This window comes from Schistocerca serialis, chromosome 7, assembly GCF_023864345.2.
Source record: "Schistocerca serialis cubense isolate TAMUIC-IGC-003099 chromosome 7, iqSchSeri2.2, whole genome shotgun sequence".
Classification (NCBI taxonomy): Eukaryota; Metazoa; Arthropoda; class Insecta; order Orthoptera; family Acrididae; genus Schistocerca; species Schistocerca serialis.
The window spans coordinates 420,597,257-420,625,007 of record NC_064644.1 but is presented as its reverse complement, the minus strand read 5'-3'; the positions used below and the strand labels follow the sequence as shown (position 1 = coordinate 420,625,007).

At 45.0% G+C, this 27,751-nt stretch overlaps 1 protein-coding gene across 6 annotated transcripts in view; it reads left to right on the top strand.

The window, feature by feature from the left end:
- LOC126412747 (glycine receptor subunit alpha-4) overlaps positions 1-27,751 on the top strand; it is a 589,024-nt gene that overhangs the window by 515,246 nt on the left and 46,027 nt on the right. For all 6 annotated transcript variants that reach the window (XM_050082488.1, XM_050082489.1, XM_050082492.1 and 3 more), the window contains one exon: positions 16,326-16,466. In XM_050082488.1, coding sequence (XP_049938445.1) covers positions 16,326-16,466 — 141 coding nt within the window. The remainder of the gene's footprint in view (positions 1-16,325; positions 16,467-27,751) is intronic.

Sequence of the window (27,751 nt, the reverse complement as noted above, 5' to 3'; positions counted from 1 at the left end):
AGACATGTAACCAGTGGCACCCCATACCATCACGCCGGGTGATACGCCAGTACGGCGATGACGAATACACGCTTTCAATGTGCGTTCACCGCGATGTCGCCAAACACGGATGCGACCGTCATGATGCTGTAAACAGAACCTGGATTCATCCGAAAAAATGACTTTTTGCCATTCGTGCACCCAGGTTCGTCGTTGAGTACACCATCGCAGGCTGCTCCTTGATGCAGCGTCAAGGGTAACCGCAGCCGTGGTCTCCGAGCTGGTAGTCCATGCTGCCGCAAACGTCGTCGAACTGTTCGTGCAGATGGTTGTTGTCTTGCAAACGTCCCCACCTGTTGACTCAGGGATCGAGACGTGGCTGCACGATCCGTTACAGCCATGCGGATAAGATGCCTGTCATCACGACTGCTACTGATGGGAGGCCGTTGGGATCCAGCACAGCGTTCCGTATTACCCTCCTGAACCCACCGATTTCATATTCTGCTAACAGTCATTGGATCTCGACCAACGCGAGCAGCAACGTAGAGATACGATAAACCGCAAGTGCGATAGGCTACAATCCGACCTTTATCAGAGTCGGGAACTTGATGGTACGCGTTTCTCCTCCTTACACTAGACATCACAACAACGTTTCACCAGGCAACGCCGGTCATCTGCTGTTTGTGTATGACAAATCGGTTTGAAACTTTCGTCATGTGAGCACGTTGTAGGTGTCGCCACCGGCGCCAACCTTGTGTGAATGCTCTGAAAAGCTAATCATTTGCGTGTCACAGCATCTTCTTCCTGTAGGTTAAATTTCGCGTCTGCAGCACGTGATCTTCGTGGTGTAGCAATTTTAATGTCCAGTGGTGTATTAGTGATGATTAAAGCTTTGTTATGTGTATCACTGTGTTTGTTAAACTTATTGAGGAACGATACGAACTTATGCAGCAATCAATACATCTCGCAGTCTGTATACCCACAAATCAAATGCAAATGTTATGTGTCATTCCAGCTTTATTGTACGCGCTCAATAAGTAAAATACCTTCCCGGTATTGAAATTTTAATGGCCAGCTGGTTGTATTGGTTTTGTTCACCACTAGCGTAGTCTTTGTTGGTACGCGCCGCAACGTGTTGCTTACGAAGGCATGGGAGTTTCAGCGAAGGTGGTGTGCTTCCTGCCAGCGGGCCCTCCCCCTCTCTCTTGGCGTGTGTCAGAAGCCGCCGGGAGCGGCGTTACCGCCGCCAAGGGCGCAATTTCCGGTGCCGATCGCAGGCTTCCCTCGTCGGGTTTCCTCGTTAGCAGGCGGCGCTCCATGTGGGTCACCATTCGGATCGCCCGGCGTACAGTCCATTACTGCGCGGCCAAGTTAGGCTCCCCAAAAAATACCACATCTGTCCTTGAAACGGAAAATCGTAGGTACACCGACGACTCAGAGCATTACGATCACTGACTACCGCGAGACTCAGTGCCGTGTGGTGGTGTTGCGAACTGGGCATTACTTGGATACCTGACGTTATTACGTCACGTAAGTACTAGGTCACCTGGTGGTTGTGGTTATTTGCTACACTCCCAGCAATTGGCAGTTCGATCCACCTCTTACTTGCGCGCACGTGAGTGTCGTTTCGGTATACGTCCGTGGCTGGAATAATTGCACAGCAGGAAATAAGGGAGCACCCAGATAGTAGGTTCAACAAACCAGCTTAATATCTACACTCCTGTCAGACTATGTATGATAGAGCAGAAGCTGCTTAAATTCATAGAAATACTATCCACGGAAGTTGAGAGATTCATATCAGATCCGTACATGTCATACAAATGGATGTAGGTACATATGTATCTATGTATGTATGTATGTACAGTTCTGTTCCAAAGTATCCGAAAAAGCTGAATTGCATTTCGCCTGATTCGCATGCAACCCGTATAACGCAGGTGTCTAGCAGGTCCTCTAATCGCTCCTCGGTACAGTCGTTTGACTATTGAAAATGGTTCCATCAAGTCACCACTAGAAAACACTGCTCTGTATCGCAATAACTCAAAATGTGAAGTACCACGATACTACAAATATCAGACTGTCACATTTATTACAATAAATGGCATACCTGAAAAGTACCGCTCTCATTATTACGTCAGGTAGGTAATGCACGTAGTAAGGGGAAGAAGGCGGAAAGGGGAAAGGAGGAGACAGACAGACAAAGGAAAGACGAGGAGATGGAGAGAGAGAGGGGGAGGAAGAGGTAGGCAGAGAGTGGGAGGAGGAGATGAACAGAGAGAGGACGAGGAGGAAGTGGACACACAAAGGGAAGAGGAGGAGAGAGAGGAGATGGACTAGTAGAAGACTGGAATAAATACCTATCCTGGCAACGCAGTGTACTCGCTAGTAAATTAATAAGTGATCTCCCATGTTACACAAAATAAGTCAAAAACACTATTGCAGAAGCAACGAAAAAACACACCAAACTTAAAAGAACGCATAATCTCTAAGACTAACAATGTTTTACTGTTCCTCGTAATTTAGCGCGGACTTCAATGCGAGAGGCTTTTAATAGATTCCACAACGAAACTCTGTCTCGAAATCTGATATAAAATCGAAAGAGATTCTGTTCGTATGTAAAGTACACCAGCGGCAAGACTCAATCAATACCTTCACTGTATGATAGAAACGGAATTGTTACTATGACAGTGCCACTAAAGCGGAGCCCGGAATTCTTTTATCAAAGAATAAGTAAATATTCCAGAATTCGAATCAAAAACAACTGACAACATGAGAAACTTAGAAGCCGATATCCTCTGTGTTATCGAAGCAACTAAAATCACATAATAAATGGAAGTCTTCCGGTCCAAACTGCATACCAATTAGGATCCTTTCAGAGTATTCTGATATAATAGCTCCATACTTAGCAATCATATATAACCGTTCGGTAGACGAAAGATCTTTACCTAAAAACGGGAAAGTTCCACAGATCCCAACAATACTCAAGAAAGTAGATAGGAGAAATCCGCTGAATTACAGGAAAATATCACTAAAGTCTATTTGCAGTAGGTTAGTAACTTACTTCTGTGTTCGAACATTATGAATTACCTCGAAGAATACGGTCTGTTGACGCGTAACACGGATTCAGACGTGCGGTTCTAGGCGCTTCAGTCTGGAACCGCGTGACCGCTACGGTCGCAGGTTCGAATCCTGCCTCGGACATGGATGTGTGTGATGTCCTTAGGTTAGTTAGGTTTAATTAGTTCTAAGTTCTAGGCGACTGATGACCTTAGAAGTTAAATCGCATAGTGCTCAGAGCCATTTTGAACGGATTCAGAAAATGTAGTTCTTGTGAAACACAACTGGCACATAGTTCACAAGAAGTAGTACGGGCTATTGACTGGGGATCTCAAGCTATTTTATATTTCCAGAGTTCCAGAATGAAAGAAGCAGTTTCTGATCAAACTGATTGCCTGCGGAATATCGTCTCCGTTGTGCAACTTGATTCGCGATTCTTCGTCAGAAAGGTGACAGTTCGCAGTAATTGATGGAAAGTCCTCTAATGAAACAGAATCTATATCTGGGGCTTCCCAAGAAATTTGATAAGCCTTCTACATTCTGAGTAGCCTTCTTAGATTCTTTGAATATGATGTTGTCAGTTATTGTTTGGCAAAGTCGTTGGAAGACCGAAACCAATTGCAAAATGATTTAGATGAGATACCTGCATGTTGAGAAAATTATGAGGTCTTCCACATGAGTACTGAAAGGAATCCATTAAATTTCTGTTCTACTATAAGTCACACAAATCTAAAGGCTGTCAATTCAACTAAATCCCTGTGGATTAAAATTCCAAACAACTTAAATTGGAACGATGCATAGAAACTTTTCAGGGGAAGGCGAACCAAAGACTGTCTTCTATTGGCAGCACAGAATAAATCTAGTAAAGAGACTGCCTACACTCTGCTGTGCGGTGTGGGGTCCTTACCAGACAAGACTTACGAAGGACATTGAAAAAGTTCAAAGAAGGGCAGCTCGTCTGTATTATAGTGAAACAGGAGAGGGAGCGTCACACATATGATTCGAAAATTATGGTGGCAGTCGTTAGAACAAAACTTTTTGGTTGCGGTGAGATCTCTTCACCAAGTTTTAATCACCAACTTTCTCCCCCTAATGCGAAAATATTTTGTTGACGCCCATCTTCATAGGGAGAAGTGATCGTAGTAATAAAATAAGAGAAATCAGAGCTCGCTCGGAAATATTTAAGTTTTAGTTTTTCCCGCGCGCTATTCGAGAGTGGAACGGTAGAGAAATAGCGTGGAGGTGGTTCGATGAACCCTCTGCCAGGCACTTAATTGTGACACAAGCTGCGACATTGTCGCGAATAAAACAGTGACCCGTACATACAATAAATTTCCTTTAATTTACGTTTATGGTCACAAACGTTTTGTTAACAGATTACCGGTTTCGGTCCATAATGACCATCATCAGATCTCCAGAATGAGATTTTCACTCTGCAGCGGAGTGTGCGCTGATATGAAACTTCCTGGCAGATTAAAACTGTGTGCCCGACCGAGACTCGAACTCGGGACCTTTGCCTTTCACGGGCAAGTTTCATATCAGCGCACACTCCGCTGCAGAGTGAAAATCTCATTCTGGAAACATCCCCCAGGCTGTGGCTAAGCCATGTCTCCGCTATACCCTTTCTTTCAGGAGTGCTAGTTCTGCAAGGTTCGCAGGAGAGCTTCTGTAAAGTTTGGAAGGTAGGAGACGAGGTACTGGCAGAAGTAAAGCTGTGAGTACCGGGCGTGAGTCGTGCTTCGGTAGCTCAGATGGTAGAGCACTTGCCCGCGAAAGGCAAAGGTCCCGAGTTCGAGTCTCGGTCGGACACACAGTTTTAATCTGCCAGGAAGTTTCATCATCAGATCTGTTTTACAAAAACAAAGTCCTAATGTACTGCAGCCATAGTGGCATCGTCAAATGTTAAATGCAAAATCAGCACCAGCATCGTCAAATATAGGTAAATAACACCATAAGCACGAGTCATGTTGTCAGTAGCACAGTCTAGTAGAAAGGGGGCGGGAGATATCGTGGAGTAGCCTTCCCGGTCGTTGTTCCTGAACTGCGTCTGCAACGCGTCTCACTTGTTGACAGTAAAAATGTCACCAGTGATGTCACACCTTGCGGAAGCAATTCCACACCACAACGTTGCTGTTCCACCAAACGCATTACATTATGTTTTCTGGATGCGCGCAGGTCTTTGTACGGGTAGCTGCTGTTTTATCTGGGTTCAATCACTCCTTTCTTTTCCTTATGTTAGCATTTCGCTCCAACACACCATTGGTGCGAAATTACGAATGTTCAGGAATTTTTTTAACACATCTCGTATGTTATTTACCTGGCTTGGCTGCGAGTTCTGGATAGGAAGCGGCGGCAACAGACGTTGCTGCAGCCTCGGTGGCGGTGTATTATAAATATCGTGGCACTGTTGGTGAAACTAGTATTCCGTCAATCATGGCTTATGGCGCAGAGGAATGCTTCACTTCCTCGGCTCGCCAATACTTGCTAACCACGTCTGTATCGGAACAAAGCTTTATACCCTACGCTAACGACAGTCAGTGTAACGAACCAGTCGGCAACTGTGGCCGAGCGGTTTCAGGCGCTTCAGTCCGGAACCGCGCTGCTGCTACGCTCCCAGGTTCGAATCGTGTCTCGGGCATGGATGTGTGTGATGTCCTTAGGTTAGTTAGGTTTAAGTTGTTACAGGTCTAGGGGACTGATAACCTCAGATGTTAAGTCCCATCGCGCTTAGATCCATTTGAACAATTTTTGTAACGAACCATCTTCTTGGTTCTATACAGTACAACTCGTCCCCAACACGATCTGATCCGGACGAAGCGTAGGCAAAGAATGAAGTTGGCGATGTGTGGTCGCAGTTTTATTAATTAGGTTTCAGAGGAGACTGCCTAAGAGTGCATGTTACTAACTCTCTAGCGAGGATTATGGCACGGCCTGTATCCACCCCTGTATCCGGAAGGCACCGTCGAGGGGCCATTCAGTTGATACCCACTGTGCGTGGTGGAGTGGAGCTTCTAACAAAGTAGCAGCACTCGAACTTTACAAGGGCTGGTTCTCACTAGCCGCCATATTGTGGATTTTAACTAAATAATTAATGGCTAATGCTATCAAACTGAAAATTCGCGCACAGTGACTCTTTTACCTGTGGAAGTTATTGATAGTTCTCCTTGCTCAAAACTACGTAATTAAACATATGAAATTCGTACAAAAGGAAAACAATTAAAGTTACAAATTTCACTTTTATTTACTTGACAACTAGTTACTGGTCAGGATGCACTTTCAAATAATCCTACAAGCCAGAAACCAAAATTACAATCACGTGCAGTACAGCTGTTACCAAATGTACTCTGTATTGAAACTTCCTGGTGGATTAAAACCGTGTGCCGGACGGAGACTCGAATTCGGAACCTTTGCCTTTCACGGGCAAGTGCTCTACCAACTGAGCTACCCAAGTACGACTCACGCCCCATCCTCAAAGCTTTACTTCTGCCAGTACCTCGTCTCCTACCTTCCAAACTTTGCAGAAGTTCTCCTGCGAAGTTTGGAACGTAGGTGACAAGGTACTGGCAGAAGTAAAGCTGTGAGGACGGGGCGTGGGTCGTGCTAGGGTAGCTCAGTTGGTAGAGCACTTGCCCGCGAAAGGCAAAGGTCCCGAGTTCGAGTCTCGGTCCGGCACACAGTTTTAATCTGCTTGGTCGGCATCAATTAGCCGGCGTTGTGGCCGAGCGGTTCTAGGCGCTTCAGTCTGGAACAGCGCGACCATTACGGTCGCAGGTTCGAATCCTACATCGGGCATGGATGTGTGTGATGTCCTTAGGTTAGTTAGGTTTAAGTAGTTCTAAGTTCTAGGGGACTGACGACCTCAAAAGTTGAGTCCCATAGTGCTCAGAGCCATTTGAACCATTCTGATTCAGCATCAATTGACTCGTGAACAACACCGAGCATTCCTATCCTGCATCGTTGCTCGTAACTAGAAATTGTATTTTTATGCTAACATAAGGAAAAGAAAGGAATGGTTGAGCCCAAATAAAGCAGCAGCTCCCCGTACAAAGACCTGCGCGCATGCAGAAAACATAATGTAATGCATCTGGTGGGTTCAAAATGGTTCAAATGGCTCTGAGCACTAAGGGACTTAACTTCTAAGGTCATCAGTCCCCTAGAACTTAGAACTACTTAAGCCTAACTAACCTAAGGACATCACACACATCCACACCCGAGGCAGGAATCGAACCTGCGACCGTAGCGGTCTTGCGGTTCCAGACTGTAGCGCCTAGAACCGCTCAGACACAATGGCCGGCCATCTGGTGGGGACAGCGACGGTGTGGTGTGAATTTGCTTCGCCAAGGTGTGACATCACTGGTGACATTTTTACTGTCAACAACTGAGACGTGATGCAGACGCAGTTCAAGAACAACGACCGGGAAGACTGTGTGACGTGATGCTACTCCCCCCCGCATTTTACTAGACTGTCAAAAAACACTATACGGAAGTTGGGGCCGGCCGGTGTGGCGTCGCAGGTTGGAATCCTGCCTCGGGCATGGATGTGTGTGATGTCCTTAGGTTAGTTAGGTTTAAGTAGTTCTAAGTTCTAGGGGACTGATGACCTGAGATGTTAAGTCCCATAGTGCTCAGAGCCATTTGAACCATTTGAACAGAAGTTGGGTTGGGAAGTAATTCCGCAACCAGCTCATTCATTTGGACTTGCGCCCTCAGTTTTCATCTTTCTCGTCCTCTAAGGAACAACCTTCAAGGAGCTTGCTTTCCGGACGAAAACGCGCTCCGAACATAGCTCGACGTGTTTTTTGTCTAAAACCACCTGGTTTCTACAGTCCCTGAATCGAAAAGTTACGTCAGCGTTGGCATACTATTGTAAATAGTGTAGAAGAACAACGTTTCTTGAAAACTTGAACAACGTTAGTCTCTTTTTTCCAAACACTAGAAACACTTCGCCCTCCAGGGACCTATGGCACAGTGCTGCTGTAAGAGGAGCTGCAGTAGTCTTTCGCATATTCTGTGTGGAATCGTATTGGTATCCGTCAGGTGCAGTGGCCTTTCCACTGTTGAGTGACGTCATCGAGATGTTAAATCTAGTGTTCCTACCTCCTCTCGCCCAGTCTGCAGGCAGATCAGTCCGAATACAATAAATTTGTAATTGACATCAGTGAGTCGATTGGCAGGAGCGTTGCGTCAGCCAATCACAGTTGTTCCACGGGTTCGCTGTGTTGCCTGTTCATTGAGCCAGAACCACTTCCAGCGGAGCTTTGTCGGCCGAAGCAGGCTGCACGGTTGGGAAGCAACAGGCGAGACTGGAGGGAGATGAAATGATCCCGTTTCCAAAATTACGTGAAAAACATGTGTTACAGTTTTGTATCTGAATGACGTACACGTCTAGCATCATAAATTGCTAATGTAATACATTTTTAGAGTTCAAAGAAAGAGAACACTTAGTAAAAATTTCGATGAATAATAATTTAAAGAAAGATGTTCTCATCATTTTGGATGTCTTTAATACAATGCTCATCGTTTTGCTGGACGATGATTTCAGGCGTCGGACGTTCTCCTAACAAATGAACACACTTTTTCACGATATCACAGCACATGTTTTATTTCACATTTTGACATGGCACTACAGTAAAAATACTTCGTTCAGACTGTTAGCACTAAAGAGAGCTTTTTGGCTCTGAGCACTATGGGACTCAACATCTTAGGTCATAAGTCCCCTAGAACTTAGAACTACTTAAACCTAACTAACCTAAGGACATCACACTCACCCATGCCCGAGGCAGGATTCGAAACTGCGACCGTAGCAGTCCCGCGGTTCCGGACTGCAGCGCCAGAACTGCTAGACCACATCAGTGAGTCGATTGGCAGGAGCGTTGCGTCAGCCAATCACAGTTGTTCCACGGGTTCGCTGTGTTGCCTGTTCATTGAGCCAGAACCACTTCCAGCGGAGCTTTGTCGGCCGAAGCAGGCTGCACGGTTGGGAAGCAACAGGCGAGACTGGAGGGAGATGAAATGATCCCGTTTCCAAAATTACGTGAAAAACATGTGTTACAGTTTTGTATCTGAATGACGTACACGTCTAGCATCATAAATTGCTAATGTAATACATTTTTAGAGTTCAAAGAAAGAGAACACTTAGTAAAAATTTCGATGAATAATAATTTAAAGAAAGATGTTCTCATCATTTTGGATGTCTTTAATACAATGCTCATCGTTTTGCTGGACGATGATTTCAGGCGTCGGACGTTCTCCTAACAAATGAACACACTTTTTCACGATATCACAGCACATGTTTTATTTCACATTTTGACATGGCACTACAGTAAAAATACTTCGTTCAGACTGTTAGCACTAAAGAGAGCTTTTTGGCTCTGAGCACTATGGGACTCAACATCTTAGGTCATAAGTCCCCTAGAACTTAGAACTACTTAAACCTAACTAACCTAAGGACATCACACTCACCCATGCCCGAGGCAGGATTCGAAACTGCGACCGTAGCAGTCCCGCGGTTCCGGACTGCAGCGCCAGAACCGCTAGACCACCGCGGCCGGCAGAGATCTTTTTACTCGCGCCTTTATGAGACAAGAAGTCATGCTGTAGGCTCGCTGAAACAAAGACTAGTGCACATATTGACTGCCAACTATTGAAAGATAATTTGGTGCTTATTCGAATCCATATATTAAAACATTAACTTCTAGTACATTCTACAAAATGAATTGTACAGATTAATGATTACAATGACATACTGTTTTTCTATTATTAACAATTTTATTTAAACTTACGTTTTGATACGTGCAAAAAATCAAAGGAATAAAATAATGGTAAACGTTATTTTACGAGGCGTGTTTTTTAAGTAACGTCCGTTTTGTTGTAGACACTAGTAGTTCGCGCTCATACCACAACGAGCGCGGGCGTCGTGGACTGGCATGTCTCGGGAACAACTTGCTCAGTTACAGCTCTGTAGCTAACCTGTACGGCTCTTGTTCTGTGCTTTTAAAATGTTTAAGACTATCAGCTCGCCCGCCGCATGTGAGATTCGCTCATTGATACGGTTTTTGTCAGCAAGGAACCTGTCTCTGCAGAAATTCATCGACACATTTGCGAAGTGTACGGTGATACTGTTATGAGTGAAAGCAAAGTGCGTAAGTGGGTATGAGAATTCAAAGATGGCCGTGACAACGTGCATGATGAGGACCGCACCAGTCACCCTTCTTTGATTACAGACGATTTGGTGGTTTCAATTGAAGCGAGGTTTCATGAGAACGGACGCTTCACAATAACAGGTCTCTCAAACGAATATCCTGACGTGTGGAGATCAGTGCTTTGCAACATTCTGAACACCTGAAGTTTAGGAAACTGTACTCCTGTTGGGTCCCGAAACTCCTAACAGAGGACCACAAAAACCAAAGATATGAGTGTGCGACGAAGTTCTTGACTCGTTATCACGAAGAAGGTGACGGCTTCTTGAATCAGATCGTAATTGGAGACGAAACATGGGTTTCGCATATCACGCCCGAATCGAAGCAACAGAGCATGGAATGAAGATACACACACTCGCCTGTAAAGGTGAAGGCCAAACAGACTCTGTCCCAGCGCAAAATCATGGCGTCGGTGTTTTGGGATATGAATGGTGTTTTGTTGGTCGACTTCATGCAACAAGGAACCACTATCAATGCAGAAGCATACTGCCAAAGCCTGAGAAAGCTATGCAGAGCGATTCAAAACAAAAACATGGCGTGCTGACAAAGAGAATTGTCCTTCTCCATGACAATGCAAGACCTCACACCGCAGGTCAGACCCGCGATTTATTGGACAGTTTTGGCTGGTAAGTTTTAGACCACCCACCCTACAGTCCTGATCTTGCGCCGAGCGATTACCATCTGTCCCTCCACCTCAAACAACACCTCAGTGGCAACCGTTGCTATGATGATGACGACGTGAAAACGGCAGTGAACTCTTGGTTATCGGAGCAGCCGATAAGTTTTTATGAAGAGGGTATTTTAAAATTGGTTGAGAGGTATAATACGTGTCTGAACAAACTTGGCAACTATGTCAAAATTGAGTGAAGTATGTACTTTCTGAAAATAAATTTACCTTTTTTGAAATAACCCTTCGTTGTGTACTTACGTTCAGACGGATCTTACTTAAAAAACACGCCTCGTATAAAGTCTCAAAATAAAAATTTTGGGATTCTAAAGTACGCCACGTGTAAAGGATGGTATATACTCTGAGGTGACAAAAGTCATGGAATAGAGATATGCACATGTACAGATGGCGGTAGTATAGCGTACACAAGGGATAAAAGGGCCATTGGCAGAATTGTGATTTGTACTTGGAAAATTCACGTGAGAAGGTCTCCGACGTGATTATAGCCGCACGACGGGAATTAACATACTTTGAACGCGGAATGATAGTTGGAGCTAGACGCATGGGACATTCCGATATCCACAGTGTCAAGAGTGTACCGAGAATACCGAATTTGAGGCATTAACCCTCACCACGGACAACACAATAACCTACGGTCTCCTCTTGACGACCGAGAGCAGTGTCGTTTGCGTAGAGTTGTCAGTGCTAACACAAGCGATACTGCGTGAAATAACCGCAGAAATCGATGTGGGACGCACGACGAACGTATCTGTTAGGGCAGTGCGGTGAAATCTGGCGATAATGGGCTATGGCAGCAAACTATCGATGCGAGTGCCTTTGCTGATATCATGACATCGCCTGTAGTGCCTCTCCTGGGCACGTCACCATGTACACTCATGCTCATAAATTAAGGATAATTGCAGAATGTGGTGCCACATAACGTGTCACTACACAAAACTGGCGCTAACAGCATAGGCACATAGGGAACACACACGACACAGATCTGTAAGTCCACGGTATTGGTGATAAGTTGACAAAACCGTCCCGAAACACATGTGCTACAAAACGCCACTGTTTCTTGCGCATGTACCTCTACATCAATATGGGATATGATCACCACGCACACATACACAGGCCGCACAACGGGTTGGCATACTCTGGATCAGGTGGTCGAGCAGCTGCTGGGGTACAGCCTCCCATTCTTGCACCAGTGCCTGTTGGAGCTCCTGAAGTGTCGTAGGGGTTTGAAGACGTGTAGCGATACGTCGTCTGAGAGCATCCCAGATGTGCTCGATGGGGTTTAGGTCTGGAGAACAGACAGGCCACTCCATTCGCCGGATATCTTCTGTTTCAAGGTATTCCTCCACGATGGCAGCCCGGTGGGGCCGTGCGTTATCATCCACCTGGAGGAAGGTGGGACCCACTGCACCCCTGAAAAGGTGGACATACTGGTGCAAAATGACGTCCCGATACACCTGTCCTGTTACATGTTACAGTTCCTCTCTCAAAGACCTGCAGGGGTGTACGTGCACAAATCATAATCCCACCCCACACCATCAAATCACGACCTCCATACAGGTCCCTTTCAAGGACATTAAGGGGTTGGTATCTCGTTCCTGGTTCACGCCAGATGAAAACCCGGCGAGAATCATGTTCAGACTATACCTGGACTCGTCTGTAAACATTACCTGGGACCACTGTTCCAATGACCATGTACTGTGTTCTTGGCACCAGGTTTTACGGGCTCTCCTGTGACCAGGGGTCAGTGGAATGCACCTTGCAGGTATCTGGGCGAATAAACCATGTCTGTTCATCGTCTACAGACGGTGTGTCTGGAGACAACTGTTCGAGTGGCTGTGGTAAGGTCCCGAGCAAGGCTACCTGCAGTACTCCGTGGCTGTCTGCGGGCACTGATGATGAGATATCGGACTTCTTGTGGTGTTGTACACTGTGGACATCCCGTACTGTAGCGCCTGGACACGTTTCCTGTCTACTGGAATCGTTGCCATACTCTTGAGATCACACTTTGTGGCACACGAAGGGCCCGTGTCACGATCTGCTGTTTGACCAGCCTCCAGTCGCCCTAGTATTCTACCCCACATAACGTGAGCCATTTGCAACACACAGTCACCATTCAAAAAATGGTTCAAATGGCTCTGAACACTATGGGACTCAACTGCTGAGGTCATAAGTCCCCTAGAACTTAGAACTACTTAAACCTAAGCAACCTAAGGACAACACACACATCCATGCCCAAGGCAGGATTCGAGGTCGCGCGGTTCCAGAGTGTAGCGCCAGAACCGCTCGGCCACCAGCGGCCGGCACAGTCACCATTAGCACGTCTGAAAACTTCTGCACACTTACTCGCTGCACCGTACTCTGACATGCACCAACAAACCTCTGCGTATGTAGACTGCTGCCTGCGCCACCATGCGACGATCGCAGGTCAAATGCACCGCATGGTCATACCCCGAGGTGATTTAAACCCACAAACCGCCCATCAGAGCGTTGTTTCACCATGTATCAGCATTATCCTTAATTTATGAGCATGAGTTTAGATTGGACCCTTGAGAACATTAAACCGTGGCTTGATCAGATGAGTACCAATTTCAGTTGATTAGTACTGATGGTAGAGTTAGAGTAGCGCAGACCCCAAGAAGCCATGGACCCAAGTTGTCAACAAAGCACTGAACAAGCTGGCTCCATAATGGTGTGGGCTCTGTTGCGTGGAACAGACTGGGCCCTCTCGTCCAACTGAACTGCTCGCTGACTGGAAATGTTCATGATCGGCTACTTGGAGACCATTGGCAGCCACTCACGTACTTCATATTCCCAAACAACGACAAATTTTTTATGGATAACAGTGTGCCATGTCACCGGGCTTCAATTGTTCGCAACTAGTTTGAAGAACATTCTGGAAAATTCGAGTGAATGATTTCGCTACCCAGATCTCCCAACATGAATCCCATCGAAGATTTACGGGACATAACCGAGAGGTCAGTTCGTACACAAAATCCTGTAGCGGCAACACTTTCGCGGTTATGGGCGGATATAGAGGCAACATTCTCAATATTTCTGCAAGGGACTTCCAACGACTTGTTGAATCCATGCCTCGTCGAGTTGCTGCACTGGGCCGGGCAAAAGGACGTCCTACACGATCTTAGGAGGTATCCCATGACTGTTGTTGCCTCAGTGTATGTAGCTTTTACAAAGCATTGACCTATTTAGGATAAAATTAAGTGCATTGTCAGAACAAAGTAATAGTTTTCTGTTTAGTGAACAATAAATTTCCATGAAATATTACATAAATCGCATTCGGAAAAATATTTGAATGATGTGGCGTTTATAATAAATCATATCAAGTGAAATCTATAGAATAACTAATTTTTATGACTAAAAACTTTTACAATGACAGATACAAAAAAATGTTTCAGTATGTTTCGAAATAATCTGCGAAAGTATACAACTTTCGTGAATACTTTACAACAACGAGTTGGTCCAATAGACATAAATCCTGTACATATCTGCAGTTGGATTGAACTTTGCCGAAAAAAAGACATAGAACCGCAGTTATTGGTAAACAGACTATGTTGTTGCACCTCTATAAAAACATTTTATGCAAATAAAGCAAAGCTACATCTACTTCTGAAATTGGTGATTTTGTAAATCTTTTGTTTCTGCACAAAAGTAATGAAACGCACAATGTCACATTCATAATATTTATCAAGTCATCTGTTTGGTTAAAAACTTCGGTGCTTTCATACTTTATAGTCTCACATTGTGGTTTGATAATAAAGTGGTTCATTTCCCTACATTGGTCATAGTTATTAGGATGTTTCGAAATTAAGAAATCTACATCACTTAATTTGGAGAGTTTGCAGTGGAAACTTAGGTCGCTTGACACTTTATGTTTAGTGCACTTCAAGTTATGTATTATTGTGTACAAAACTGTTTTTAATGCTGGAAGCAGAGCAATATCTCACTCCAACGTGGACTAAATACACTGAAGAGCCAAACAAACTGGTAGACCTCCCTAATATCGGGTAGGGCCCCGCGAGCACGCAGAAGTTCCGCAACACGACGTGGCATTGACTTGACTAATACCTCAAATAGTGCTGGAGGGAACTGACACCATGAATCCTGCAGGGTTGGCCATAAACCCGTAAGAGTACAAGGGAGTGGAGATCTCTTCTGAACAGCACTTTGCGAGACATCCCAGATATGCTCAATAATGTTTATGTCTGCGGAATTTGATAGCCAGTGGAAGCGTTTAAACTCAGAAAAGTATTTCTGGAGCCGCTCTGTAGCAATTCTGGACGTGTGCGGTGTTGCATTGTCCTGCTGGAATTGCGCAAGTACGTCAGAATGGATGCAGGTGCGGGCCACGGTGGTCTCGCGGTTCTAGGCGCGCAGTCCGGAACCGTGCGACTGCTACGGTCGCAGGTTCGAATCCTGCCTCGGGCATGGATGTGTGTGATGTCCTTAGGTTAGTTAGGTTTAAGTAGTTCTAAGTTCTAGGGGACTGATGACCACAGCAGTTGAGTCCCATAGTGCTCAGAGCCATTTGAACCATTTTTTTGGATGCAGGTGATCAGACAGGATGCTTACGTACGTGTCACCTGTCAGAACCGTATCTAGACGTGTCAGGGGTCCCATGTCACTCCAACTACACACGCCCCACTCCGTTACAGAGCCTCTACGAACTTTAACAGTCCCCTGCTGACATACAGAATCCATAGCGTCATGGGGCTGTCTCCATACCCGTATACGTCCATCCACTCGATGCAGTTTGAAACGAGACTCGTCCGATAAAAAAACATGTTTACAGTCATCAACAGTCCAATGTCGGTGTTGACGGGCCCAGGCGAGGCGTAAATCTTTGTGCCACGCAGTCATCAAGGTTGCACGAGAGGGCCTTCAGCTCCGAAAACCCATATGGATGATGTTTTGTTGAAAGGTTCGCACGCTGACACTTGTTGGTGGCCCAACATTGAAATCTACAGCAGTTTGCGGAAGGGTTGCACTCCTGTCACATCGTGTTTAGTCCCGTTCTTGCAAGACCTTTTCCGGCCGCAGCAACGTCGGAGATTTGATATTTTACCGGACTGCTGATATTCACGGTACACTCGTGAAATGGTCGTACGGGAAAATACCCACTTCATCGCTACCTCGGAGATACTGTATCCCATCGCTCGTGCGCCGACTATAACACCTCGTTCAAACTCACTTTAATCTTGATAACGTGCCATTGTAGCAGCAGTAACCGATCTAACAACTGCGCCAGACACTTGTCTTATATAGGCGTTGCCGCCCGCGGCGCCATATCCTGCCTGTTTACATAGCTCTGTATTTGAATACACATGCCTATACCAGTTTCTTTGGCGCTTCAGTGTATGACAGGTACAAGTATGGTTGTGTGCCCGCAGGCGCTGGACCTCTGGATGGCCGGCTGCATGGTGTTTGTTTTCGCGGCCCTGGGCGAGTTTGTCGTGGTGAAGGTGTTGGAGGTCCGCTACCAGCGAGAGAAGTCGCACCGCGGCGTCAACCTGCCACGCCTGCTGCCCATGGTATGTACGCCAACACCTGCGCTTCCTACAACATAACGGAGCGAGGCGGCGCAGTGGTTATCACACTGCACTCGCAGTCGGGAGACGGACTGTTCTAACTCGCGTCCGGCCTCTCAGATTTAGGTTTTCCGTGATTTCCCTAACTCGATCCATGTTAAACCCAATTTTCCTTCCCTCCTGCAAAATACCGCGGACTTCCTAATAAACTCAAGATTAATCGCTCTACATTTTTCCATGAACATATCATTAAATGAGGCGCTGAGAACTGTAGGGGCCTAAAGTAGGTACATCCAAAAATATCGATATAGCTAAATGTTGATTTTAACATTACAAGAAGTGTACAAGTCGCTTATATGTAAGTAATCGATATTTCAGTCAATCAATATGAAATATTAAATATCGAATGTGATATATTTCTTGTCTATCTTTCCCTGACTCATAGACACTACGAGGGGCGTTTGAAAAGTCCGTGCAAAGTCCGAGAGATGACGCCACCGGCGCGTATCGAGGTCATGTTTAGTTAGTAGCATCTTTGGAAAGAACGCACACCAAGTTTCAGCCATATTGGTCTATTTATTTGTTTTTGGCATTCCTATGAATCAAGGAAGTCGAGTGATTGTCAAAAAATGGACGACGAAGAATTTCGTGTGGTGATTAAACATTACTTTATGAAAGGCAAAACGCCTCAGGAGACTAAAAAGAAGCTTGATAAACATTACTGTGACTCTGCACCTTCGATTAGAACAGTTTATAACTGGTTTTAAAATTTTCGGAGTGGCCATATTGGCACAAGTGATGCTGAACATTCTGGACGCTCTGTGGAGTTTATGACTCCAGAAATCATTGATAAAATCCATGATATGGTGATGGATGAGAGAAGAGTTAAGGTGCGTGAGATTGCTAGTGCTGTGGGCATCTCGAATGAAAGGGTACATAATATTTTGCACAAACATTTGGACTTGAGAAAGCTATCCGCAAGATGGGTTTCGCGATTGCTCACGCTTGACAAAAAACGGAACCGTGTGAAGTGTTGCAACGATGGTTTGCAGCCGTTCAGGAAGCATCTGCAGGACTTAAAGCATCGTTTCATCACTGTGGATGAAACATGGATACATTACTATACTCCTGAGACCAAACAGCAGTCTACACAATGGGTTATCAATGGAGAATCTGCACCAAAAAAGGCGAAGACAGTCCTTCAGCTGGAAAGGTTATGGCGTTGGGATTCGTAAGGGATAATCTTCATCGACTATCTGGAAAAGGGTAAAACTATTACAAGTGCATATTATTCCTCGTTTGAAAACCGAGCTGCAAGAAAAACGCCGGCAATTGGACCACAAAAAAGTTCTTTTCCATCACAACAATGGACCAACACACACCTCAGCAGTTGTAGTCAGAAAATTAACATCCCCCCTATTCTCCAGACTTGGCTCCCTCAGACTACTATTTGTTCCCCAATTTGAAGAAATGGCTGGCGGGACAAAGATTTTATTCAAACGAGAAAGTGATTGCAGCAACTAATAGCTATTTTGCAGGCGTGGACAATTCCTATTATTCGGAAGGGATCAAAATATTATAACAGCGTTGGAGGAAGTGTATAAGTCTAAAAGGAGACTATGTCGAAAAATAAGAAAAGGTTTACCGCAGACACTTAAGTAGTTTTTATTTTTGCACGGACTTTTCAAACGCCCCTCGTATATTTCTCATCGGAAGATTTGTAGCCCATTCCACCTACTACCAACCTTTGCACTCCAACAGTAAATGCCTTACGAGGGCTCAATTTAATTTGATATTCAGTACTTATATAAATGAGCACCGGATTTCAACCAGAATGTATCTGTACTGCATATCCAGGACGTTTGTTACTTCCGTGCGTCATTTCTACCAGTACAAATGATAGGTACAAGGTGTAAAACGAACACGTTTGGTGACAGCACTATATAAGAATGGTGGAAATTACCACTCCCTGCTCCAACCAATGAGGCAGAATGTGCGCTTTCCCTACCCCCTAAGCTCCTGAATCAAGAAAAGATAGACGTACTGTAAAACTAAAGTAGACTCGGCACAAAAGTCACACACATTACTCAACTGATATTTAATGGAAAATGGACTCTTGTTGTCTACTATGTTTATGTTGAGTACAATATTTTTGAGAAGAACACATAGCAGAAATGTTACACTCTCGAGACGTCTCTCGCATGGATGTGGGTCAAAAATATCAATGTAGCAAAATACTGATATTTTCGTCTCAATAACATCTATGTCTTGCAAAAAAAAATCGATAAAATATATATCGACAGCTCGAAAAATTTTCCCATCCCCAGCCTAAAACACACTGCCGTAGATTTTGAGATTGAAGCACGCTCCTGACATCTGTTGATCTTATTGTGAGCGAGCTCTGTGTGTACTCTAATCCTATACTTTATAACGAACATTTGCTAAAACCTGTTTCACTGGTTTCTCTGATATTCACTTCCATAAGGGCCCAAAGCACAAACTGCCACTGCTGTAGAAACGGTCACTGGCTATACTGAGCCTTCGTATGTCTGTGCTTCCAAAACTCGAAAGGTTGCCGGTCGACTGCTTCGAAATCTTTACACAACGTTGCATGTGAATATGTATATGTTGTTATGCATCCATTTTTGAATATATGTAATTTATAAATAAATATGTAACATCTAAAGAGAAAATGTTGTTACCGAAAATCTCGAAACTTCCTTGGCCGATATACTTCAGATTTTTACACAGTTCCCTTATAGACATTTGGACAGATATAGACTGCCGGTGTATATTTTCGATAAATATAATATATAAATACACGGTGTATATAATGAATAGAGGGGGAAAATTGTTACCAAGAATTTCGAAACGTTTTTGACAGAGTCACTTTAAATTCTACGAGATGCTCTAAAAAAAAATGTTCAAATGTGTTTGAGTTCGTAAGGGACCAAACTGCTGAGGTCTTCGGCCCCGAGACTTAACACACTACCGAAACCAACTTATGCTAAGAACAATACATACAGCCAGGCCCGAGGGAGGACTCGAACCTCCGGCGGGAGAAGCCGCGCAGTCCGTGACACGCTGCCTCAAACGGCGCGGTCACGATGCTCTAACATTCAGACGGGCATTAGGCTATATATTTTTAATACATATAATATCTAAATACATTTGTAATATATAAAGGGTAAACATTGATACCATAAATTTCAAAAGGAACTTCGCCACTTTACTTCGAATTTTTTCACATTGCTACGATAAACATTTCGACGAATATAGGATATATATTTTTTAATATTCATAGTGTATAAATATGCACTGAGCGCCAAAGAAACTGGTATGGGCACCCGTATTCAAATACAGAGATATGTAAACAGGCAGAACACGGCGCTGCGGTCGGCAACGCCTATATAAGACAAGTGTCTGGCGCAGTTGTTAGATCGATTACTGTTGCTACAATGGCACGTTATCAAGATTGAAGTGAGTTTCAGCGAGATGTTGTAGTCGGCGGACGAGCGATGGGACACAGCATCTCCGAGGTAGCGATGAAGTGAGGATGTTCCCGTACGACCATTTCACGAGTGTACCGTAAATATCAGCAGTCCGGTAAAACACCAAATCTCCGACATCTCTGCGGCCGGAAAAAGATCCTGCAAGAACGTGACCAACGACGACTGAAGAGAATCGTTCAAGGTGACAGAAGTGCGGTCCTTCAAATTGCTACAGATTTCAATGCTGAGCCATCAACAAGTGCCGACGTGCGAACCATTCAACAAAAAATCTTCGACATGGGCTTTCGGAGTCGAAGTTCCACTCGTATACCCTTGATAACTGCACGACACAAAGCTTTGCGCCTCACCTGGGCTCGTAAACACCGACATTGGACTGTTGATGACTGAAAACATGTTGCCTTGTCGGACGAGTCTCGTTTATAATTGTATCGAGTTGCTGGACGTGTACGGGTATGGAGACAACCTCATGCATCCATGGACCCTGCATGTCAGCAGGGGACTGTTCAAGGTGGAAGAGGCTCTGTAACCTTGTGGCGTGTGTGCAGTTGGGGTGATATGGGACCCCTGACACATCTAGATACGACTCCGACAGGTGGCACGTACATAAGCATCCTGTCTCATCACCTGCATCCATTCATGTCCATTGTGCATTCAGACGGGCAATTCCAGCAGGACAATGCGACACGCCTTACGTCCAGAATTGTTACACAGTGGTTCCAGTAACACTCTTCTGAGTTTAAACACTTCCGATAGCCACCAAACTCCCAGATATGAACATTGTTGAGTATATCTGGGATGCCTTGCAACGTGTTGTGCAGAAGAGGTCTCCACCCGCTCGTACTCTTACGGATTTATGGACAGCCCTACAGGATTCGTGGTGTCAATTCCCTCCAACTCTGCTTCATACATTGGTCGAGTCCATGTCACGTCGTGTTGCGGCACTTCTGCGTGCTCGCGGGGGCCCTACACGATATTAGGCAGATGTAGCAGTTTCTTTGGCTCTTGAGTACGATATATGTAATAGTGATACGGTGTTAACAAAAATCTCGAAACGTTGTTGACCGATCAAATACTAAACGATGCTCTATGCGGATTGACATAGACTACATATCTTTTTGGCGCGCGTCCGGAACCGTGCGACTGCTACGGTCGCAGGTTCGAATCCTGCCTCGGGCATGGATGTGTGTGATGTCCTTGGGTTAGTTAGGTTTAATTAGTTCTAAGTTCTGGTCTCGCGGTCGCGTTCTCGCTTCCCGAACATGGGATCCCGGGTTCGATTCCCGGCGGGTTCATGGATTTTCACCTGTCTCGAAGTGACTAAATGTTTGTGTTGGAACCGCGCGACCGCTACGGTTGCAGGTTCGAATCCTGCCTCGGGCATGGATGTGTGTGATGTCATTAGGTTAGTTAGGTTTAGGTAGTTCTAAGTTCTAGGGGACTGATGACCAAAGCAGTTGGGTCCCATAGTGCTCAGAGCCATTTGAACCATTACATATCTTTTAAACAACAATGTACAAGGTTTCTGTTACAACCGACTGCGAGAAGGAAAATGCTCTGCTGTAAATATGGGCGGCATTGTTTCCTTCGTCGCAGGCTGTTTTAATTACGATAGCGGGACATTTCAACCATTAGCAATATTTTTCTGTCATGTATATTCTTTCCCTGTTACATGTATTTTTCAACATAATTTGTGTACAGAACGATGTGTTGTTCTGTTTTCTACCTCACAAACAGTTTTAATAGAAAACAGGAAAGTTTTATTTCTGGAATATCGGTTACGACTAGAATTCTACTACATAATCTGGAAGTATATTTACAATAACCAAAGCGTGTGGTAAGGGCGGAGGGGGGATGGGCGGGGGGGGCGGGGGGGAAGAGATGGACAGAGGTATAGGAATGAAAGATAGCTCAATGAAGAAGATGGACAGAGGAAGGAGAGGCAGTGGCCGTTGGAGAGAGAGGAGGTGATAGACAGAAACAGGGGGAAGGAGAACCAGATGGACAGAGGGAGAGGGAGGAGGAGGAGGAGATGGACAGAGACAGCAGAGAGAAAGAGATTAGTACGTATATCCAATTCCCATACATATGCTCTTGAAGGAATGTCCCAATATCGCCTCACGTTCCATGGTTTCAGCAATTCACTCTGTAAAATGGGCTCTGAAGATTTCAAAATTCTTAAGAGTGTTACTGACCTCACTACTAAACCAAAAGTTGATGTTCGTGGTAAGTGCTGTATCTCCCACGGGGAGATGCTTGATAAGAAATAATAAGACACAGGTAAACAAGAACAAGGGTTTCTTGCGACCGCAGTAGAGATGTTTAATAACAAAAGAAAACTCTTCGCAAAATAAAATAACTTCAAAGACATTAAGAGGCTTACGCCTTGAACACACGGTGAATAAACGTAGTGGGACTTGAAGACCATGGCACTGACAATCGCTAACGACGGAAGTTGAGCACTCAGCATAGTTGGCCGACAGGTACGTCTCTGGATATGGCTGGAAAGTCGTAGATTCCGTTGCGGTAACTACTCACTGATGGGCTGCTAAGAGCCGGCGCATAAATTGGCCCAGAGTTCCGGCGGAGCGGACTGTTGGCTTGCGTCGTCCTAGGTAGCAAGGGCGCGGAGGAATTCGTGCCGATCCAGTTCCACACACGTGATACGGCGGAGGAAATAGGTCCTAGGCACGAAGGATCTCTGGTGATACTTGTCCTGACGTCTGTCGTCCTTGTCATGATCGACAGAGTCCTGGGAGGGCAACGCCTTGTACATATGCAAACCCGTGATGCATCAGTGTCTGAGGGGTTGCCAATCCATTTAGGCGAACAGTGGGTACATGGCAGTAACAATTTACAAAAAAAAAAAAAAAAAATGGTTCAAATGGCTCTGAGCACTATGGGACTTAACATCTGAGGTCATCAGTCCCTAGAACTTAGAACTACTTAAACCTAACTAACCTAACGACATCACACACATCCATGCCCGAGACAGGATTCGAACCTGCGACCGTAGCGGTCGCGCGGTTCCAAACTGAAGCGCCTAGAACCGCTCGGCCACCCCAACAATTTACAGTCCAGAAATTTTACAGTGATGCTTTCAACAGGTTACCATGAACTGTTGTGTACAGTAACACATTCTTCATTGAAGTTATGGGAGGGCACCATTTTCTTCATGTCACATCGAGGGAGATCATAATTTGTTATTTCACCAGTTTGTAGACGCCTAGTAAAATCTAGTGCCCAGATATGTAGGTGAAAGGCAAATATCAATCTCGAAAGACAGAGACCTAATAAAACTTTTAGATCAAACTTGAAATACAGAGACTTGAAAAAACTACTAGACTTCATGCCCGAAGGGAGCAGACAGTTTTATCTGAACCACAAGTCAGAGAATGTGCTTAATGAAAATGATGATAAGGAGGACCATGAAGTGCTTAGATAGGTTGTAATTGTGTGTGTGGAGCATTAAATACGTGTTCTTTATGTTCTGATTCTAGTGCCGCATTAATTACACACTACATATCAGTCAAAAAGACACAGTTGCCACTAGCTTGTACATGAAAAGTTTGTGAGTTAACAGTGACAACAATCGTAAATATTAACAAAAATTTCGTAAGGCTAGTATTACACTATCAAAGTTTATCGCCAAAGAAATTTGATCAAATAAAAAAAAATCTTTGACGTGACACAAAAGGGGATATTACACTGTCACAAAATATTTCGTCACAGTGCCTTCAAAATGACCGACGAAGACTTGTTACTACTGTCTTCTCTACAGTTGCGTGTATTGCAGTTGCATTGTCATTATATTTGGAAGAGGAGCAGGAGAGAAGGAAAAAGAAACATATAGGTGGGTTTCGCGGTGAGACGAGAAAGGCGTACAACAAAATTTGTATCGTGAGCTGCAATTGGAGCACGTAAAGTCGTATGAAAATTACTTACGAATGGACGAGAGTACATTTCAGTATATGTTCAGGAAAGAGTCTCCTTATATTACGAAGCAGAATACTCACCTCAGAAATGATATATCCGCAAAAGACAGACTTCGCGAAACACTGCGACTTCTTGCAGCTGGGAAAGCATTCGAATACTTCGGTTCACATTGGTGAAAAAATATCAGAAACGTGTGAAGCCGTTTATGAAACACTGAAGGAGGAAATCTGAAGACAAAAAACTGTTTAGTACATACTATAACCATGAAGAACTATTTTATTCCTACTGAAGTTGTAGATTTGCTCCCTTATATCCTCGGGGGTGTATCCTAACCGTACCTCACAGCTATTGGCCTCCGAAATGTTTTTATAATTCTCGTTTCTTCTTACTCTGTTTTTTTCTATTTTGGATGCCGCAAGTTATACCGTGCTTCACTTTCCTCGTACACTTCAGCCAATTTCGTTGTAGATGCGACGCAAGATGTAAATTTCGAATCCATGTTGATAAACATTTAGACGTCAGACAGCGGCAGCGATGCTAACACTCCAGGCGGCTACATTTCTCTATCCAGTTAACAAGGATTTTTGATCATATGTAAGACGAGGCACTAGATCTGATCGAAGAAAATTTGACCAAGGCCTAACTTTGACAAAGTTACTTATTACACTATCAAATTTTATTTGAAAAGGAAAATTTGATAGTGTAATACCGGCCTACAATAAAGTGGGTAATTTTTTTTTAATAGAAAAATAAGATGTTGAGACTTCGTTAAAAAATAATACAAACCTATGAAACGTGGTTTGCCTACAAATTTTATTGTCACAAACTGTTTTTGTCATATTTTTTGTCTGTGCTTTGGGCCGTTATGGTTGTCAGTTTCAAGGGAGTATCATTACTTAAATTACCTTTACAAAGTGCGAACATATGATAGTGGACACTAATCAAGAAAACTGCTGGTTTAAGGTGGCCCAGATGTTTATGTTGACGGCAAAAAGGAAGCCATCAAATTTCCAATAGCAGTATAATAAAGTCAGTATGTACACACATCAAAAGAGTTTTGCGTCACCACACTTCCCTGAACTCCTGAAGATAGACGTTGACTGTCGATGTTGTATCACAGACACAGTCCCTTTGACTGTTCAGAGATTTCCCTAAACCTGCCCAAAGATGTAAACAATCATACATGAGCAGCGCCTATTAGATGGTGGGAGTCCGACAGCCGATCAGCTCCAGTCATTCCACAGGTACACATATCGTGTTTGCTGTAGTTCAACCATGCCTAGACGGTCAATACCGCTCTTCGATCGCGACCGCATTGTTACTTTGTGCCAGGAATGGCTCTCAACAAGGGAAGTGTCCAGGCGTCTCAGAGTGAACCAAAGCGATGCTGTTCGGACATGGAGGAGATACAGAGAGACAGGAACTGTCGATGACATGCCTCGCTCAGGCCTCCCAAGGACTACTACTACAGTGGATGACCGCTACCTACGAATTATGTCTCGGAGGAATCCTGACAGCAACGGCACTATGTTGAATAATGCTTTTCGTGCAGCCGCAGGACGTCGTGTTACGACTCAAAACTGTGCGCAGCAGGGTGCCGACGTCCATAGCGAGGTCCATCTTTGCAACCACTACACCATGCAGCAGGGTACAGATGGGCCCAACAAGATGCCGAATGGACCGCTCATGATTGGCATCTCGTTCTCTTCGCCGATGAGTGTCGCAAATGCCTTTAAACAGACAATCGTCGGAGACATGTTTGGGGGCAACTCGGTCAGGCTGAACGCCTTAGTCACACTGTCCAGCGAGAGTAGCAAGGTGGAGGTTCCCTGGTGTTTTGCGGTGGCATTATGTGGGGCCCTGGTAGAATTTTGCACAGAGCATAACTTAATCATAGCTAACACTTGGTTCAAGAATCATGAAAGAAGGTGTCTACATGGAAGAGGCCTGGAGATACTGGAAGGTTTCAGATAGATTGTATAATGGTAAGACAGAGATTTAGGAACCAGGTTTTAAATTGTAAGATATTTGTACATTAGCTATGACTGTCTTCGGTTTATCCAATGTGTCTTGACACTGAAGCAGTTTGCTATGCAGCTTGCTGTTGTGCCCGTGTAGAAGCTACGCTGCATTTCACGGTCCTGCGCCTGTATTTTCAAGTCGTGCGGCCGCAGTATTTTCTTCTAGAAGATGCAAGCGACCGATCTGGAAGGGTCCGTTAGACGTTGGACCACATCCATTTCATGCAGTTGAGCTGATGGAGAATCGTTGATAAGTACAGTGACAACCTCAGTGCGTGGCTTTGCACTCTTTGCAGCGTCTGTATGTGTGTTTCGGCGGCTTGATTCCAAACGACGGAAGCGTGTTCCAGTACGGGGGGGGGGGGGGGGGGGGGGGGGGCAGCGCCTTGTACGATGTGAAATCAAGCCGTGGCCATAGGGTGGAAGATAGATTAAGCAATGGATATAACTTGCTGAGCCGACAGATGGCTTTGTCCCTATCGTCCAAGATGTGTTTGCGCCGTTTTAGACTGCGGTGTAGCTTAACACCGATATATCGTACCGTGTCATTCCGTAAACAGAGTTACCTGCCGTGTTTAATTGGTGGTAGCGCTGCGGGGATGCCCCGGCCAGCTGCTACCAAGGACTGTATATTGGCAGTACTGAATTTAAGGTGCTGCTTGACGGCAAAAGTGTGCAGGTTCTCATAGGTGAGAGTGTTGGCATTTATGCTACGGCTGAAGATCGCTACATCGTCAATGATTCCCTCTTCTTCTCTGCATCATTTATATACTTTCCTTACGGTATCACGTGCCTGCAGTGCCAACAGGCGGCATGCCGTCTCGCAACGGGCATTGTTCATAATGTTTTGGCTCACCTACATCTACAGCTACATCTATATAGACACACTACTGGGCATTAAAATTGCTATATCACGAACATGACGTGCTACAGACGCGAAATTTAACCGACAGGAAGAAGATGATGTGATATACAAATGATAAGCTTTTCAGAGCATTCGTACAAGGTTGGCGGCGGTGGCGACACCTACAACGTGCTCACATGAGGAAGGTTACCAACCGATTTCTCATACACAAACAGCAGTTGACCGGCGTTGCCTGGTGAAACGTTGTTGTGATGCCTCGTGTAAGGAGGAGAAATGCGTACCTTCACGTTTCCGACGTTGATAAAGGTCGGATTGTAGCCTACTGCGATTGCGGTTTATCGTATCGCGACGTTGCTGCTCGCGTTGGTCGAGATCCAATGACTGTTAGCAGAATACGGAATCGTTGGGTTCAGGAGGGTAATATGGAACGCCGTGCTGGATCCCAACGGCCTCGTATCACTAGCAGTCGAGATGACAGGCATCTTATCCGCATGGCTCTAACGGATTGTGCAGCCACGTCTCGGTCCCTGAATCAACAGATGGGGACGTTTGCAAGACAACAACCATCTGCACGAACAGTTCGACGACGTTTGCAGCAGCATGGACTATCAGCTCGGGGACCATGGCTGCGGTTACCCTTGACGCTGCATCACAGACAGGAGCGCCTGCGATAGTGTACTCAACGACGAACCTGGGTGCACGAATGGCAAAACGTCATTTTTTCGGATGAATCCAGGTTCTGTTTACAGCATCCGTGTTTGGCGACATCGCGGTGAACGCACATTGGAAGCGTGTATTCGTCATCGCCATACTGGCGTATCACCCGGCGTGATGGTATGGGTTGTCATTGGTTACACGTCTCGGTCATCTCTTGTTCGCATTGACGTCACTTTGAACAGTGGACGTTACATTTAAGATGTTTTACGACCCGTGGCTCTACCCTTCATTAGAACCCTT